General features: G+C 42.3%; 1 protein-coding gene across 2 annotated transcripts; it reads right to left on the reverse strand.

Moving 5' to 3' along the window:
* Positions 1-679: 679 nt before the first annotated feature.
* eea1 (early endosome antigen 1) lies at positions 680-18,321 on the reverse strand. 2 transcript variants are annotated; one of them, XM_085359096.1, is made up of 30 exons: positions 18,202-18,321; positions 15,216-15,293; positions 14,979-15,091; positions 14,811-14,865; positions 14,659-14,724; positions 14,520-14,550; positions 14,341-14,445; positions 14,016-14,137; positions 12,419-12,574; positions 11,751-11,765; positions 11,385-11,501; positions 9,885-10,223; positions 9,315-9,464; positions 8,836-8,955; positions 8,354-8,557; positions 8,028-8,228; positions 7,773-7,886; positions 7,398-7,553; positions 7,144-7,283; positions 6,720-7,050; positions 6,545-6,646; positions 6,263-6,457; positions 5,919-6,101; positions 5,593-5,778; positions 5,387-5,518; positions 4,974-5,159; positions 4,649-4,887; positions 3,516-3,636; positions 3,301-3,399; positions 680-3,211 (listed from the first exon to the last, which is right to left on the reverse strand). In XM_085359096.1, exons 1-30 carry the CDS (start codon positions 18,223-18,225, stop codon positions 3,089-3,091), a joined length of 4,203 nt encoding a protein of 1,400 aa, XP_085215222.1. In that variant the 5' UTR covers positions 18,226-18,321; the 3' UTR covers positions 680-3,088. The 2 variants fall into 2 exon arrangements, with proteins under 2 accessions (XP_085215222.1, XP_085215224.1); XM_085359098.1 differs by lacking the exon at positions 11,751-11,765.
* Between the last annotated feature and the right edge of the window lie 101 nt (positions 18,322-18,422).

Here is an 18,422-nt window from a genome sequence, read left to right on the forward strand (position 1 = left end):
ATTTGGATTCAAGACCCATTACCACTCATTTTCTATCTGTTTGCCTTCCTTAATAATGGCTTCTTGACAGCCACCCTTCACCAGTGCCAGATCCAGTATTTGCTGGATTTTCCATCTGTTCTTCTTTTGTCATCCACTCATCTTTTTAAGGACATACTGCACAGCATCCAAGATATGCCAAGTTCCAAGTAGTCTGCTAGCTGTAGATATTACACTGGTTCAGCCCTTTTTATGGTTGAATGATTCATAGCACACTCTTAAGTTCCTTAACAAAAAAAAAATTGTCTGAATTGTCAGGTTCAAGGATAGGACTGAAAATTAGGAAAACTTTGAAAGACCTCCAGAAAGCCTGGAAGAGGAAGAATATTAATTATATTAGCAAAATATAAAGAAATGAGGGGTGGTTTCAGACTTTCTGTATTTTATCACAGCATGGATTCGATATTTGAGACAGCATGGAAGAACATCCAGAATTCATTTAAAAAACTACTTGATTAATCAGTGTAGTGGGAAATGTTCACTGAATGAACATCGGGTTCAGATGTGATTTGCTCTTTCAGTCATTTGCTGTTTGTTGGTGCTGTGTGCATTTCTCAAACTTCAGCGCTTTTAGAGGCTTCGAGAATCATTCCTGCAAAGCGACAAAAACATGACACGGTAAGATACAAACATACTGCAGGTTTTATTTTACGTTTGCCATGACAATTAGAAAAATCATCTGGTGCATGTGAACATAAATCACTTCCCTCATCCAGCTTCAGTGAGCCAAAGTCACGTCGACGCTGCTAAAGGCGAGCGGTGACGTGCAGGATGTTTGCGTGAAAACACACTTTCACAACCGCCAAATATGATGACTAAACAATGGAGAAACGTGTGAGCCACAGGCCAGTAAAGTCATCATGCATGATAAGTGAGAGCAACACAAAGCAAGCCACAATTCAGTGTCTTCACGTTTGTGGTGCCGTTTGGTAAAAATGAGTAAGACGCCGATGAATCCACACAGTTTCACCGTTATCATGTTTCTACACCCACGAGTGTTATATAGATTTTATTTTTCTCTTTCATTACAAACATTTACAAAGATGACAGCCTTAGTATTAATGAGCAGTTGAGTACAGCGGTGCTAGAAATGCCGAAGCCTGTATAAAGTCGGTGGTCCTATGTTTGTAGCTGAGCTCTCATACGAACAAGCCCAGAATACGATAAGGTGCAAATCATCTCTGTAGAGTTTCGGGTCTGTACACTATAATAGATCAGTCACAAAATCCCTCATCGAATGCAGGCAGAGATACAACATTTGTGATGTCTATCATTCAGAAATAGTGCTTTTCCTGGGCCAATCTGAGGTAGACATAACAAAACCACTGAAGCAAAAAGACTGGTGTTTTTGAAAGATGGCAACTGAGACAGACATTCTTTTGTAATGAGCATACAAGCATAAGAGCTAACGTAGTAAGTCTGAAGCAAGCTGCTTGTTACATCGTGACCTTCTCCAGTCTACTGACAACTGCACAAAAGATCTTACCAGGAGCGATCAACAATTATAAATTAAACAAAGCAGGAATCAACTTTGACATTGTCCTCAGCAGCAGACACGTTGGACAGAGAGCCGTCAGCAACCGCTGCTCCTGAAAGCAGCACCGAAGCCCCCAAGAGCAACATGCCGGAGAGAAGCTGAGATTCTGAGCAGCCGACATTCATACAGTGCATTTCAGCATACACAGCAGGCCTAACACTAAAATACACACTCTGTTACAGCAACTTCACACACACACACGCGCCTCCACAGTTATTGCTTGAAAGCAGAACACGCATACAAAAACACACAACTCCAGCCAGTAGGTCAGTGCTGCTGAGTGGAGACAAGCAGCAAGGAACAAAAAAAAGTTAACATGCAGGCACCTTTAAGTCTGCAGAAAGCACCACGATTTGAAGAAAATAACACGTTAAGAGTAATGTGGCACAGGACACAACAAAACAAAAACACGACTTCACGTAAAAAAAAAAGCCTCTCAGATTGCCACATATGCCGTTTTCAAGATAAAAATATGCAACCCCGTGACTTAAAAATGACGACACGTCGAAAAATACTGATAAATGAAACAAAGTCAGGGCTTAGACCTCGGCTGTATTCCTGCTGCACACATTCTTTGGTCATGAATACATTAAATCCAACAGACTCACAAACGCTCTGCCGCACAAAGGAAACGCGCAGTAACTGATCCGAAGGTCTGTACAGAAACACGCTGGTGCACGAGTCTTTTGACGGAGGGTTTTTCTGATTTTTAAGATTAAAAATCCCTAGAAGGATGTTTAATCATTTCCACTGCGCAGTGTTGTAGACAACTTATTTTTTTATAGATTGCTGAAATCCTGAACCCAACAGGGTTTCACAGCCTCGTTTTGCCAGCAACTAAGTGTGTGCGTGTTTTTTTTTACACTTTGAGAGGTGACGTATAAAAAAATGCAAGATCGCTTAAGTTTTTAAGAGTTTTCTTGCAACAAAATTAGAACTCACATATCTTTGTGATGGGCCTGCTGCAGAGCTTTGTAGCGATAAAAAGCAAATACTAGTTAACTGCATTTACCTTTGCAGGGCAGATTACAACATCACTTTTACAATACTCACTTTTGCAGTGTCTTAACAAATATGATGCCAAACATTTCACAACGTATGCCTTATAACTTACTAGTGGGATACGAACTTAAAAGAAATGGTAGGTGTTTTGATTTTCACTGTCTCCGCTCTCTGGCAGTCCACAGGAGTAGCAAAGGCACAAAAACAGATACAGACAATCCCAACCAGTCCTACCCCGACCCATCGCACGGCTCCGGTGTTTCCTCAGCAAAAATCCTTTCCTCGTTACCCTCCACACCAGAGTCAGAGGTCACATTCAGGTGGGAGTCTTTGCACAGCGTCTGTCCTTTATAGTGCACATTAAAAATGACAAAGACATGCCTTCTTCTGCCCATTGGAATAGAAAGGGTAGGGTAGGGATGAAGGGAAGGGTAGGGTAGGGATGGGGGGAGGTAGGAGTGGGCGGGTAAGTAGGGTTAAAGAAATGAGAGGGGGGAAAACAAAAGAAAATCAGCCTTGGAGCTCCTCGAAGCATGTCTCACACACGCGTACTGGCTTTTTAGAGGATGGAGTGAGGGCGTTCCTTGACGAACACTCGGCACAGAAGATGTTTCCACAATGTCTGCAGTGGTGCTGGACATTCAGAGAGAAGAAGAGAGGCTCAGGGTAAGGAACGACTCAAACGTGCTCTCTTATGGGTTAAAAACAAAAATAATACCCACCTTCCTGACTGTGACGGTGAAGCCTTTCCCACAGGCCATGCAGTTCTGCACTTCATGATCCTCAGCCCACTTTCTGGTCAGACTCTGTGACTGTTTGATCTAAAAGGATCAACAGAAGCTGGCACAATCAGACAACGTCTAACTTTATCGCTATGATAAAGAGCCTCCTTTTTCATCATCTCATTATTTTAGAATTTCTGAGTTTTGGTGCTGACCTGAAGCGACTGGTTCTCTCTGCCGAGCTCCTGCATGGCAGCCGTCGTGTCATCCAGTTTCCTCCTTAGCTCCACCACTTTGGCCTGGAGCTTCTCGATCTCACCTTCACCCTTCACGCACCTGAAACACAACCGTAGAGTGACGTCATCTTATTTAATGGTTTAAGCTTCAAAATGCATTTCCTAAATGGGTAAGATGATTTCATTTGTTAGGAGGTGTGACAGTTTTTTATAACTACATCATCACATGAATATAAAACGCTTTTAAACATCATTTAAAGTTTTCTACTATAAGCTAAGTTTAGCATTCAGTTCCTGATGGGCCCAATTACATGTTTTCATTTGTAAGGCATGACTGAAGCTCGTGATGGTCACATCCACAGCCACGCAGCTGATCTGCTACCTGTCTGCTGCTCCAGCCTGTGGGTGGCTTGGGAGTGGAAATGGTTTAAGTGCAGAGACCAACCAAATCGAATTAACCATCTGCTGTGACGCCATGAGAAGGATTGTTTTTTTATTTACACTTTTTCTTAAAATAGCCTATTTTCATGGTTATGTTTCTTGGATATTATCTGCATCTTTTTGGGGGCATAATAAAACCTGCATTTTAGAAAGTGTGCCTGTGCCTGTACATCCTTGGTTGTTTGGCTCCTGACAGCTACTGAATTTTACTTGGAAATGAGGCGTATCAGCTTTTCATAGTGTGGAGTTTTATTCAGTCCAGCTCAACAATCTTTCTGTTGTTATAACTGCATTTTCACCCTGAAACTGATCTGTAGGCAATTTAACAAAGACAAGCTCTCGGTGTATTAAAAAAAAAAAACATTATAGAAAGTGGATATATTTCGACTTGCACCTGCTGGCTGATATTTATTTTGTTCATTATTTTTTTCCTTTTAGAGAATTTCCCACTTATTTTTGATTTGCTGTGCATAAAAAAAACATTGAGCCAATTTAAACTTATGGAGTTTAAAGAGTTTATAAAGCACTGAGGATGGTAACATATACAGTATTATTTCTTTTTTCTTGGAACTGAATATATGACCAATAAAATACTGTGAATGGTTCTAAAAGCAGTGAATTTTCAAGCAAAGCAAAGTGTCAAAGGTCAAAGAGAAGTAATATCAATTCACCTTTCCAAAAGAGCCCGTCGCTCGTCCTGGTTGTTCTGCACGGTGGCCTCCAGCACAGCGATTTCTCCTCTCAGCTCATCCGTCTGTTTCTCGAGTTCGCCGACTCTCCGCTGGCTGCCCTGCCATTCCCTCTTCAACGTGGCCACGTTTTCATTCAGGGCTGTCACCTGCAAACCCATCTTAGCTTCTGCCTCCTCCCCACGTTTCACCTGCTCTTGCCATCTCTTCTTCTCTGCTGCCTTTTGATGGAAGAATTGACCGTGTCAGAGAAAGGAATAAGAAGGGAAGCGCCTAATACTGTATTTCTTGGGATTTGGGAGCCTACCAGCTGATCCTGAGCGTCCCTGATTTGAGCTAGGAGCTGCTCCTCCCTCTCACTCCTGCCGTCCTTGGTGGTCTGGTGCTCCTTCTGCTCCTGCTTGAGAGCACCCTGTGCTGCCTCCACCTGAGCCTGCAGCTCAAGTTTCTGCTGGATCAACAGCTGTTTGGCTTCCTGCAATTCGCCGAGCTCCTGAGAAGACACAGTTATGGGCATCGAATTGGTCAAGTTTCAGTGACAAAAGAAGCAATAACTCATCTGTGATCTCTTCACAGCTATGATGTCAAATTGCTGGCTAGAATGCTGCCTTGCGGCATCCCTGACACACCAACATGAGAAATATCAGTATGAGATATATCAATATCTAATATCTTAAATCTTAAGACAAACACTGCTGCTTGTTAAGCAGCGTGACTGACCTTCTCGCTCTTCTCTGTTAGCGTTTTTAACTCTGAAGTCAGCCTGCTGTTGTTCTTCTCCAGGACACTCTTTGCTTTGTTCAGCTCCTCCACATTGCTCTTCTCCTTGTCCAGCTCCTCCTTAACTTGACCCTGAATCAGTTGGCACGGTTTAGATTAAATGAATTGATAACTGTGAACATTTAGGTGTTAATAGTTTCCCAGACCTTTTGCTTCTGCAACTCCTTCAGGGTTTGCTCCTTCTGTTGGAGCTTCTCGTCCCGTTTGGCAAGCTCCTGCTCCAGCGAGCTACGGGCTGATTTCAAGTCCTGGATCTGGGACTCTAAGCCTGACTGATGGGTTTGATTAGCAGCCAGCTCCTCCTGAGCCACGCTCAGTTTCTGCTCAGACGCCTGCACACAGAAGAAGTTTGAAAGTCACTTAGAATCACTCACTGCAAAATCCGTGAGTATAATTTAATACATTTCAATCTGAGACTGAGAATCACCTGAAGCTGCACTATAACAGCCTCGTCTCGCTTGCATTAATGTACCTTGAGATCCTGACGGAGGGCAGAAACCTCAGAGTCTTTTCCGTACACGTCAGACTGAAGCTTACTGATGTTTTCCTTGCTTTGCTCCAAGGCCTTCTGCAGCTCTGCTGTCCGGCTCTTCTCGGAGGTCAGCTCCTGGCCGAGCCCTGACACCTGTGCCCTCAGCTTATTTTCTTCTTGTGCCTGGAGATAACAGTTAAAGTAACAGACTGTGATGGATTGTCCACTGTTACAGAGCTCAACTCATTGAGAATGACTTGTTTCAGTATAGAAACACTGACCACAATGTTAATGAGGAGATGTACAACGCTTGTCTCTTTTCTTAGTTTAAAGACAGTACTTACTTTCTTGACACCAGCTTCCTTTAGCTCTGTCACTTGGCCATTCAGTTTCTTAATCTCTTCTTCCAAAGATCCCTGGGTCATCTTCAGTTGCGTCCGCAGTTTTTCCAGCTCGTTCTCCTTTTCCCTCAGTGTCTCCCGAGTCTTTGTGTGCTGCTGTTCTAATGAGGTCAGCTGCACTTTCAGCTGCTTCTCTGACTGACAGTTTCAGAAACAACAGATGTTTATGTGTTGGATTTTAAAGTCTATAACATTTGATATTGCATTTTCTTTTTAGACGCTTACCTCTCTCATCTGCTCCAGCTGTTCTTTGGATTCCTTCATTGCCTTTGTGATGGACTCATTATTTTTCAGAAGCTCCTGTCTTGCTTTTTCATTAGACTTATCCTGGGGAGAGATGGAATCATGTGAGTAATTGTTTCCTAGAATTTCTCACAGGCTGCAGATTAACCAAACCTACCTTCTCCTCTATAGCTGATTTATGGTTCTTCCTCTCAGTGTCCAGTTGACTCTGACTCTCTTTCAGTGCCTTGTTAGCCTTTCCGAGACTCTCCTGAGTAGCTGCAAGCTCCTTTTGTTGAGCCTTTTTTCCCTCTTGGGCCTTTTGTAACTCTGCTGCCAGACTCTGAGCTTTTTTATCCAGCTCTGCATGCTGAGACTTTCCCTCCTGGGTCACCTTTTCCAGGTTTGCCTTCAAAGTAGCAATCCCCTGCTCGGATTGTGCTAGCTTCTGTTGGACATCACTCAAGGTACCTGCCTTTTTCTTTAATTCCTCCTGCAGACTTGTAGCACTTGGCAGAGGAAAGACAGGAGGTTATTCAATAAAACACAGAAAAATCAGTAAAATACAGTTACTCTGAAAACTAAAAAGCACAATCTCTCACCCTGCTTTCTCAGTCTCCAGCGAGCGTTGTAGCTCCTTGGCTTTCTTTTTAACTTCCGAACTTTCCTTCTGCAGCTGCTGCAGTTCCTGCTGCGCCTGATCCCGTGCAGCCTGCATCTCCCCTACCTGTGACTCCAATTTCTATTAGAATAAAAAACCACGTTAACTTATAAAAGCAATACATGGATGCACTTTCTAGGTGTTACATCATTCAGATCAAAAATAAATCTCTTAAACCGAGAACTCAACGCAGACCTTGCCGAGTCCCTCCAGCTGCTCTATCCGCTGCTCTGAGGCCAGTAGCTTGTCTTTGCATTCCTTCAGACTGCTTTCTAGTTGTGTGCACTGCTCTTGTCTCTCTTTGAGCCTTTGGCCATGATCCTCCAGGTTCTTCTGAACCTTATTCAGCTCCTAAAAGGGACAGCAAGGCAGAGTGAAGGACAGCAGCAATAAAAAGTTGAGCAGAGGTGGAACAGACAAAAAAAAAAAGAAGCACAAAGTCAAATGAAACTGTGAAAACTGTGTTTCACTGTTTCGGTCTTCAAAGGAAAGAAATATGACACATTACAAAGGAAGCAGTGGGGCGCTTTAGCCAAATTTTAACACCAGTGGTACAGAGAGGAAGCTAACCTGCTGCTTGTCCTGTAGTGCATGTTGGGCAGACTCCAGGCTGTTCTCGAGGTTTGCTTTCTGTGCAGCCTTAGCTGCCTCTGCAGAGAGCAACAACTCTGTCTTTGCCTTCAGCTGCAGAAAAACAATCTGTTATTCTCACTATTTAAACTAAAGACACAACGTAGTGTGCTTGGATCAGTTAAGCAGCACGTGTGCAACACACCTATATCAATATCAACACATTACAGTCAGACACGTTTATCAGAGGCTTACCTGAGTATCCAACTGGGCCACTTTCTCCTTGCTCTCCGTGAGCTGGGTGGTGAGTTCAGTGACTGAAGTCTCCAGGGTATGAGCTCGGTCCTGGGCCGAGCGGAGCAGAGTCTTCTGCTCCTGGACCTGCTTGTGTAGATTATCTTGTGCTTGCTTGTTGCTCTCTGATTGGTTCTTGAGCTTGTCTGTCAACTGCGTTACCTTTAAATCCCACACATGAAAAAAAGTTATAAACTCAGGGAATGACTAAGAGCTCAATGCTGGTCTTTCTATATGATGCAATGTTTTTTTTCCTTCTATACAACAGTGTGTGTGTGTGTGCCCACTTGTTCTTGTAGTGCATGGTTTTTCTCTTTAAGCTGGTTAAGGACAGCTGTCTCTCCTTCCCCGGCCTGGATTTTGGCACACAGGTCCTCTCTCTCAGCTTCCAGCTGGCTCACTGTGTCTTTACTCTTCTGAAGCAGAGCTTCCAGGTTCTGTATCTTCTGGTCTTTATCTCCGATTTGACGCAACACCTGCTCCAGGTCATTCTAAATGACAAGACAAACAAGACTTTTGGTATTTCGTTCATTTTTTTAAAACTGTAAATCCTTTATTTCATTGGGGTTGTGATGTGATACACATGGAAAAATGTTGACTTGAGCTGAATCTTTCCGTAAATAAAATCTTATTCCATCATGATGAAATTAAATGTGATTTCAGTTAAATACTCAAATTAATAAATCTTAAACACAGCTGTCTTTTTATGCTTTGTGCTTACTGACGATATAATAAATGTCTGAGGTGAGAGGTTACAGAGGAGCCTTACCTGCGCCTCGCGGAGTTTGCCGTTGGTGTTTTGCTGCAGTGCCTGCAGCTCCTGGTGCTGCTGCTTGGCTTTCTCCAGCTGGTGCTGCAGGTCTGTGCTCTTACTGGCACTCTCCTTCAACTGAGGCAAAAACAAATGAGCATCATTACTAACTTTATTGCTTTCACACTGTTTTTTGCCTATACACCTAACATTAGGTAAATTTGTTAACCATTTGTTAACCAATCCTCTAAATTATACACCACCTTTCTAACTCTTTCATCAAGATTTGTGTGTGGGCTTTTTTCTTTTGTTTTTTGGGGGGGTATTTTGTCCTGTCCATCACTGATTCCTTCCTGAATTTTAGTCAAATAAACAAATCAAAAGTATATTTGACTATTTTTCAGTGCACAAAACTCTATCTGCAGATATTCTGATGTTCGCTCTTTCCAATTCCCAATTTCCCTACAAGAATCATTAAAGCTCCAGCAGATGCCCACCTGTTCCTCTGCACGGGAGAGTTTGAGCTGCAGGTCGGCTGCTTGTTGCTCGCGGTCCTTGAGTTTCTCCCCCGACAGCTGCCTCTGTTCTTTCAATCGACCTTGCACCTCACCCAGCTGCCTCTCTGCCTCCAACAGTTTGGCATGCAGCTAGAAAAGCGCAGAGACGATAGTAAAGAGTAAAGTAGATAACAAAGGATGACAAAGTCCAAGAGCAAGAAATACCAGATATTTAGATGTGGAAAATCAACTCTACTGTGTTCGTTTTTTTATTCATGTTTTTTGCTGCACTTTAAACCAATATTATGGTTTAAGTCTGTTTTTTTCACCCTCCCAGCCAAAATATTTGACACGATATTATGTGTGTAACTGAAATGTAAGTAGCAAATTATATTCAGTGTATTTTTTTATACTAATTTGCAACAACGTTCATCTAAAAGCACTTCATGTTTTGAAGAGACGTTTTAGACAATGTATGCAAAAGCACATTTTCAAGAGCCTCTGATGTTTTCTTCTCCAACTCTTTCTAACAACAGAAGCATTTGTGACTTCTTTGCCTGCCTGACTCACCTGACTGATCTCAGTCTGCTGCTGAGCACCTTGGCTTTCCTTTTCTTCCCGCTGCTGTTCCAGCTGTTTCCTCTCAACCTTTAACTCTGCATGCTTCACCTCTAGCTCTGTAATCTCACTCTTCAACTTTGCCACCTCCTCAGCCCTCTCTGAGACCTCCATCTGGGCTTTGTGCAGGGACGCCTCAGCCCCTGTGGCCCGAGCCTGCAGCTCTTGCACTTCTAATTCCCTTTCCCTCAGGCTTTCTTGGACTTCCTTCTTGGAAGCTTTCTCAGCCCCTAGATGCTCCTCCAGATCTTGATACTCCTTCTCCTTGCGTGCAAGCTTTTCAGACAGGCTCTGCAAGTATAACAGAAGACAACATCAGTCAGTTATGCGATCTATGCCAAGACATTTGGCCTTTATGGTGGTGACGTTTTTCCATAAATTGAACAAAACTTGTGAATGACAAAACAAGAGCAAGCAAAAATGACTGCCTTGTGTTACTTCTTGGCAGTGAGCAGGGTCTTATTGAAAAAGACTGATAATGTTACAGCCGCTAATTAAGTCACAGCGGAACATGAACCATTTGTCTTTTCTAAATTAAAACCGTTAGCGTGATAGGAGTTGCACCACGTCATGAACACACCCCGCCCCGCACGACCTCATGTGCTACGAGCAATGGAAAAGAACAGTGGCCTGTCAAGAGTCAAGAATAAAGTGAGGTATGCCATTTCTAGAGGATGGTTTACAACACAGAGCTGCACAGCACTTGCTCCGGCTGCAAACTTGGCAACAGGGCGACAAAGAAAAATAATGTTGTTAATAGTGAAGCATGCCGCTAACTAGGAAGAGTGACAGGGGATCTGGATTTCACAGACATCCAAGAACCCTCGTTAGATTTTTGACCCCCACTCTGCATTTATGCATTTCCTTCCTTCTCCGTGTTTTTGCTTTTCTCCTCTTGCTCCCCACTTCCTGTCTCTCACCATCTGCTCAACCTTTTTTTTGCCCCTTTTTATTCTCATGAGACAAATATCTGTATCAGGTCTCGGGTGTCCTGTTGTTAGGAGAAGCACAGGGCAGTGGCAACGTGCTGGAGATCCACTTCTCTAATCCCCTTCTTACCAGAAGGCTGGAGGACTGCTGTTGAGAATTTAATCTCTGGCTACGTTTCCCCAGTTCCCGTTGCAGCAGTGCTGTTACCTGTGACTGCATTTCACCCCTGCAGTGCAGCGCTGGTTTAATTATAGTGCCGCGTGTAAGTTTTGCCAACAAATCTGGGTTGTCAAAGACAGTTGGTGACAGCAGGGTATTGTGATGAGACCTGATGCTGAGCAACAGAGGAAGGTTTACAGCAGCTGCTGAGACTGAGTAATGTTACTGTGGGAAAAAGTAAATCCTACACATTCTTGCAGTGCAACAGATGTAAAAGTAGACACGTTTGCACCTGTGCTTATTCGTCCAGAATAGCTACAACAGCTGTAGCTGTTTGGTTCTGGTGTGGTGAGCGTGTGTTACCTGACTTTGCTGCTGCAAGTTATTCAAATTGCTCTGCAACTCATGAATCTGTTGCGTGTAGACGGCTGCTTCCTGAGGACCCTTCTCCAGCTCTGCCTTCAGTTGGGATATGGTCATCTGCAGTCCAGTAAAAAGGACACGTTAGACTCTTTCTCAAAGACAAATGTATATTGACGAAACAGACGCAGCACTGTAAAGGACTGGCATAAAATAAAACACAGACTAGTAATGAACAGGCTTCACTTCCACAAAAGCTAATAAGTAAATAAAATAAATTCACAGACTAATAAAAGTAAAGAAACCTCAGACAAAAACGAAACAAAGCTCCAAAGAAATGAAACTAAATTTGGGGGCCAACTTGTTTACCTCCAGTTTACGAATCTTGAGTATTGTGAGTGTTGCGGAGGGGTGCAGTGTGTGAGAAGCAGAAGGAAGAAAGGGAAAAAGACAGAGGGACAAAAGTGAGTCACGAAACAACAGCAAGCAGCAGCACAGAGCTGCTGAGCTGAGAGAATAAAAATCTGAATATTTCACACAAACATGTGTTTAATATACTAAAACGACAGCGAGTTGGAGACAGCTGGCAAATTCCTAACAGCGCTCCTCGTCAACTATATCTGACAGCTATTATATAATTAAAACCCAGACCTCTAAATATTCTCAAAATCTGCTTTTTTCAGTGTGTAAAAAAATATGAGTAGGTCTTTAAGATCATTTGCAGAAGGAGAGGTTCAGGGCCCGCGGCTGCCTGATAGAGCTCTAAAGATAGTCCTCTCCTTCTGGGAGAAAAATGCAGGAAATAGGGCTGAATTATTCACCATGCATTAATTAAAGGCTGAATTAGGCACAAAGCCCAAAGAACATCTGAACTTTTTCAGAACTTATTACAAAACTGTTTCTTGTCTTTGGTGAACTGTGAAAAGTAAGTCAAATTAAACTTTTTCAAATATTTACACAGACAATGAAAACAATCGTTTTTATGTGACTGTGACAGTCAAGAGCGTCAAACACAACAGGTGTTTCGGCGTTCTAACCTCTGAGGTAGTGTAATTAGCCTGCAGTTGCTCATAATGGTTTTTGAGGCGCTCTGACTCTTCCTCCCTCTCACGGGTCATGTTGTCCATCAGTGTTTGCACCTGGACCAGCTCCTTCTGCAGGACCTCGACATCCTCAACGCCCGGTCGCTGCAGCTAGGGGGCAGAGAAAAAAAACACTATGTTTTAAAAAAAAGAAAAAAGGACCGGGTCACAACAAGTCCAGCAAGAGACAAAAGCTATGTGAAATTCACCAGGCGTGCACACTTTAAAATGCTTTTGAACAGCACCAGTACCATGTTCTGACTTCAGTAAATCCAAGAGTCTACAGCTCAGTGGTTTTAGGATTAAAGTTACTGTTAGTTCCATTAGTGGATAGCTGATTTTAAATTGTCAATATGTGACTGAAGTGCAGCCATACATGCACATGCCATACCACTGTGCCCACCATGTTTGAGAGCAATTGTTTGCTTCACATCGTGACCTGTATCGCCCATCTCCAAACTTTTCTCTTCCCATCATTCAGTTTTCATCAGGCCGAAGATTTGTTTGGATTTTTTTAAGAGCAGTCTACTCCGGTCTTCCTGGTCCTGAGCGTAACCAGTGGTTTGCACCTTGTTGTAAACATTCTGCGTTTATACTCCTGAAGGCATCACTTGATTGTAGACTCTGACAATGATACTCCTACCTCCTCGAGAATGTTTTGACTTGGTTAGATGTTGCCAAGTTTTGGTTTTTTTTAAACTAAGAATGAATTTGCGATCATCAGCTTTAGCTATCTTCTGTGGTCTTTCAGGCACTTTGAGCTGGCTAGTGTGTTTCTTCTTTTCTTCTTAAGAATGTACCAGATTGTTGATTTGGTCACTTTTAAAAGTTTTACTCTCGCTCTAATGTTTTTATCTGGGTTTTTAAACCTAATTATAGCCTCCCTCACTTGCGCCAAAATCTCTATGGACCTGATATTGAGAGTTCGAATGAAAAGCTATCAAAGCTAAGATCAATGCCTGAAATCAACTCGAGATTCTTTACTTGCTTAGTTTGTCGTGGAATAATCAGAGAACCATGAAGCTGGTTATCAATTTTCCAATTGTTCTGATCTTATGAAAATGGGGGAATATGAATAAAAATGGCCGTCATTGCTAAACAGGTAATGCAAATTTTTCATTAAGCCCTTTAAATTAAAGCTGTAAGTCTCACTTATATCACATATTGATAGTTTGATTTAAAATCCAACGAAATGATGTAGAGATGCAAAAAAAAGGACCTAGCTGCATTTTTGGGTGAAGCTTCCATAAACCAGTTGGAACAGTTAACACCTGTTCAGGCCAGACGGCACAGGAATATGAGCATAATTGTACGTTTGAACCACACGACTCTATTGCTGAGGCCAGTTCACTTTTTTTGGTGATAAAAGTTTTTTAAGATTCCATTTTTCTCAACATGTCTTTGACAAATGTGTGGACAGGGCCTGTGTTGATCCTTCAGGAACACAGCTCAGAGTCAAACTGAAATCACTGTGGAGGTCAAACTCTAAAGAAAACATTTACTCGAGAGAACAGAATAAATAACAAAAGACACTTGGAGCGTGTTCTTGTACCAGCTCTGTTTGGAGTCGCTCGTTCTCCTCCTTCGCTTCCTGCAGTTGTTCGTTCAACTTGGCTAATCTCTGGTCAGCAGCCTCCCTGAGGCTTTTCTCCTCATCGTAACGGGACTTCAAATCTGTTGGATTCAGTGATGGAAAAAATGGGAAAAAAAAGAAAAAATTTAATCAGATTTATCCCGGAAAATACTCATTCCTTGAGGCTGGGTTGAAAAACGAAAAAATTCTGAATAAGGTCAAATGGATTTGTAAAAGGAAAATAAATAAATGATGATGCAGACCCACAGACACAGGCCTCCCAGTTGTCCGGCCGAACACTAACCTACTATCTCTGTGGCCAGCTGGGCAGCCTTCTGCTCAAACAGGTCTTTCATCTGTTTGATGTTGAACTTCTCTGTCTCAGCTTCATTCAGCTTCCTTTCAAGTACTGAAAAACAGCATGACATATTAGCGACTGATGATCTGCTGTGTAGTTACACGTGCACTTTAAGGGTCCCCTACCTGAATCATCCGCGCTCATCTGCCCATCGTTCTGCGGATGTGAGCGAATGAGAGAAACACTGCATTAGCATCATGTTTTATATTCACAAAGTCACCTCTTCATTAAAACATGTTTTTTTTTTTATCTTGAAGCATTTACCTGCTTCAGGTGTCCTTGGACTTTGTCTAACTCCTTTTTTAGCTCACCAGAGAACCATCTTTCCTCCTAACCATGAAAAACACACTCATAAATCAAGTTTGCAGAATCATTTACACCGCTCGCTAACAGGTACAGTTTAAACGCAGCTATACCTTGAGAGAAGTGTGCAGGTCCTGGACCTCCTGCCGCAGCATTGTGAGGTCTTCCCTAAAAGAGAAAAAAAATACCATGTTGATTAAAAAAAACAAACACTAAATTAAACACTGCCACAAACGTACTGAGGTCAGTCTCTATGCTTTGATCAGAAACGCTAATCTCACCTAGTGGGGGCCACGTGAGCAGGGAGGTCTCCGGTATCATGGAACAGCTCATAGTGCTTGAACAGCTCCTCTGCAGAGTTGTGAGACTTCATGCACTGAGGACAGATGAAGCCCTGCACACAGAAGTATGCCATTAATGAAAACTGCTTCAGTTAAAAAAAACATAAAAACAGCAAAAACTAAAAGAAAAAACAAAAGTAGAAGTTCTCAGTTAAAAGCAAAGTGCATCCACATTACCTCAGATGTCTGATCGTGGTTAAGGTCGGTGCTGGGCTGCTCTGACTCTGCATTCTGAGACCCTCCCTTCCCGGGAGTCTGGTGAACAGAAAATAAGACTTTTATGTTGAAGCTCAATACCTCAACGCGACAAAATTAAAAGTCCATAACTTATAACATTGTGATCTATTGAAATCACATTGTTATAAGCATTAACAACACCATTTGTTTTAAGATTTAAAATATAACTGAGATGACTCGTGTTTCTCTTCATCTGTAATATTTATAGTAGTTAATAATCTCTGGCAAAGGCACATATCTGTCTATGTAAAGTCTGACATATTAAAGAACCTAAAGTCACATTTACCCATACATTCATTCAGTAAGTTCTTCTATGCACTTCTAAGCGAATTATCTTCATCAGTTCCACAGCCAAGCTAACATTCATGTCTTTTGAGTGTAGGAGGAACATGCAAACTCCACATAGGAAGGTCCCAGCCAACCAGGAGATTCAAACCCTGTGTAACAGTGCTTACCAGTGCATAACCTGACCATGTGGAACTAAAACACCCTACAGAGCCTGGATCTAGGATTGTGTTAAGGCACAGATCTGGAGCTTCGACACTTCTTCAAGGGAAGATTTTTAGAACGCCAAGAGTCATTCTAGCCCTAACTGCTAAGGCCAAACTAAGCTATCGGGCACCTGGGCTTCATGATAAAGAGGCAAGGCAGAGGCCTTTCTAGCAAGAGACACATGAAAGCTGCCTGGAGTTACGAAAAGAAAGGACCTCGACTGTGAGAAACAACATCCACTAACCAAGCAGGAACTATTTGATCTCAATGCTAAGTGTCATGTCAGGAGCACACTTTGTAATCTGGCTAGGAAATATTTTTAAAATTTCCCCAAGACTGACTTTCCTTGTACAGTTCCTATCAGTGCTTCCAGCATTTCACATATATGACGCTGTGGTGCTAGTGTGGCTATGCTTCGGTCACAGATTCAGTTTTAAAAGCAGCAATGATTTACCTAGACTATCTGCCTTTCCTGTGTTATTGCATATCAATAACTATTTAACATATGTGTTTACAAATTTTCTGTGACTTCATGAAATGTGCAAGGCTTTAGCCCACTGGCCTGAAAAACAAACACATTAGCTAGATGTTCCGCAGGTTTTCCATTCACAAAAAGGATTTATTGGTGCAGGTGACATGAATGAAAGAGGTCAAAATTAGTGTTTGTGCAAGTTGGGCATTCAGCAAAGACTGACCTAAGTTTGTTTAAAGGCTGACTTAAGGGTTGGGTTGCATTACGGAGCAACCTTTAACCCTAGTTCAACAAATAGTGTGTGTGTGTGTGTGTGTGTGTGTGTGTGTGTTATGTAATATTACTAGCCTCAAAAATAAATATACATACATTAAAAATATACAAAACTGTATTATACTACAGGCCTTCTTCAATAATAGCAACTGCATTACCAGTGGGATTATTATTGTACATTGTTTTGAAATGGACTGGAAATGCAATATTTGTCATCTTTTAAACTGCTGTTAAAACCTGTTGAAATCCCTTTAAGGTCAAGGGTGGTGTTGCAACTGTGATATGGCAAAGGTATAAAATGAACTGCAATCAGTATCTTGTGGCCTGATAAGTATTTGAACCTATCAAATTACCTGAGTGTCTAATCACTCTGTAAATAAGGTGGTTCAAAAACAACTTCTCTTATATAAAAAGGGGTGAGATGTGAGCTGTCTTCTCTAAACAGAGCATGTCTCCCTTTAGTCCTATTAACCCATAATAATAGCCAAAAGGTGGTGACGGTTACAAAGCTGCTACTTCTTATTTTGGCTGCTCCCTTTAGGACTTGCCATAGGGGATCATCTACCTTCATCTTACCCTATCCATACTATCCCCTCTGTTGCACCAACCCCCTGCATGTATTCAACATATCCAAACTATATCAGCCTTTCCTCTTTAACTTTGTCTCCAAACCACTCAACCTGGCCTTTTTGTCAGTCCCACTGTCTCTTATTACCATCTTATAATAGGACTTTTCAGTCTTCCTGCCATGCTTCTGTCTCAAATCAGCCCTGACACTTATCTAGACCTCTCTGTTCACGATCTCCAGGTATGTTTAACCTCTTCTGCCTTCACAATTTCCCGTCCTTGCAGCTTCGCTGTTAATAATTACAAGGCTACAGATAATGTGTAAAAACACAGAACAAAACAGTACTAAGCGCTTTAAAAATGTACCGACCTAAATAAAAACGGAATGGGTATTGTGATCTAACTAATGTATACAAACTAACGCGAGGAGCGATGCCTTGTGGTAAATGTAGTCTTCTAAGAAGCTAGCCAAGTAGCTGACCTCTGCTCTTTACTCTCACAATTAACTTTAAAGACAAGCAGCCAGTTTAATTAACCCTGCCAGCATGAACAGTTTTGTGTTTACTTGGTTAAAACGCGTGTTTCTACGTTGTGGTGAGCCAGATGACAACACTTCCCAACACTAGTAGGTAGCTAACGTCACTGTTAGCATGTGACGAGAAGACGATGAATTAACCTACCTACTCCTGTAACATAGCTAGCTAACGGAAAGTACGAATAGAAACTGTGTCAATGACTAAATATATCAGATTTTAAAGCTCTCCCATAATGGAATAACCCTTAAGAGGTATAAAATTTAAGTATATTATAATCCACAGACTAGTTTCATTCCTGTCCACTTTAGCATGCTCGTTTTATCCAAGTTAGCATTTAATGGTTAGCTGTGTCAGCCCAACGCAAGGAGCGCTCGATGTATTCACTCCGACCTGCAGGAACTTTTTCAGCCTACCAGTTCTCACTAGCTAAACGTAAACCCGCCCATCAGCGATACGTTTTGTATCAAAACATTCGTCTCCACCACGAAACCAGACATAGACAGGCCTGTGTCTTCTGAGGAAAACATCTCCAGTTGCCTAAACAAAAATCGATCCCGATGATTGCTTTGTCCCCCGGATAGCTTACCATTTGCAGTATCCGTCTGAGCATAGCCTCGATTGTGTTTTGTCCCGTCAAGAAATCCTGACAGTTTTCAAAATGCCAAGTTTACGTCTGTGAACGGCGAACACCTGACCGGACTCAGGGAACAGCAGCGACGGATGGGCGGGTCATGGAGAGGATGGCTCAGCACCAGGAGGATACACAACCTGGTGATATTCAGGATTACATACAAGAGCCGTCGTGCT

Source organism: Diplotaxodon limnothrissa, linkage group LG7, assembly GCF_057381915.1.
Source record: "Diplotaxodon limnothrissa isolate DT_005_m linkage group LG7, D_limnothrissa_male_GT1.1, whole genome shotgun sequence".
Lineage (NCBI taxonomy): Eukaryota > Metazoa > Chordata > Actinopteri > Cichliformes > Cichlidae > Diplotaxodon > Diplotaxodon limnothrissa.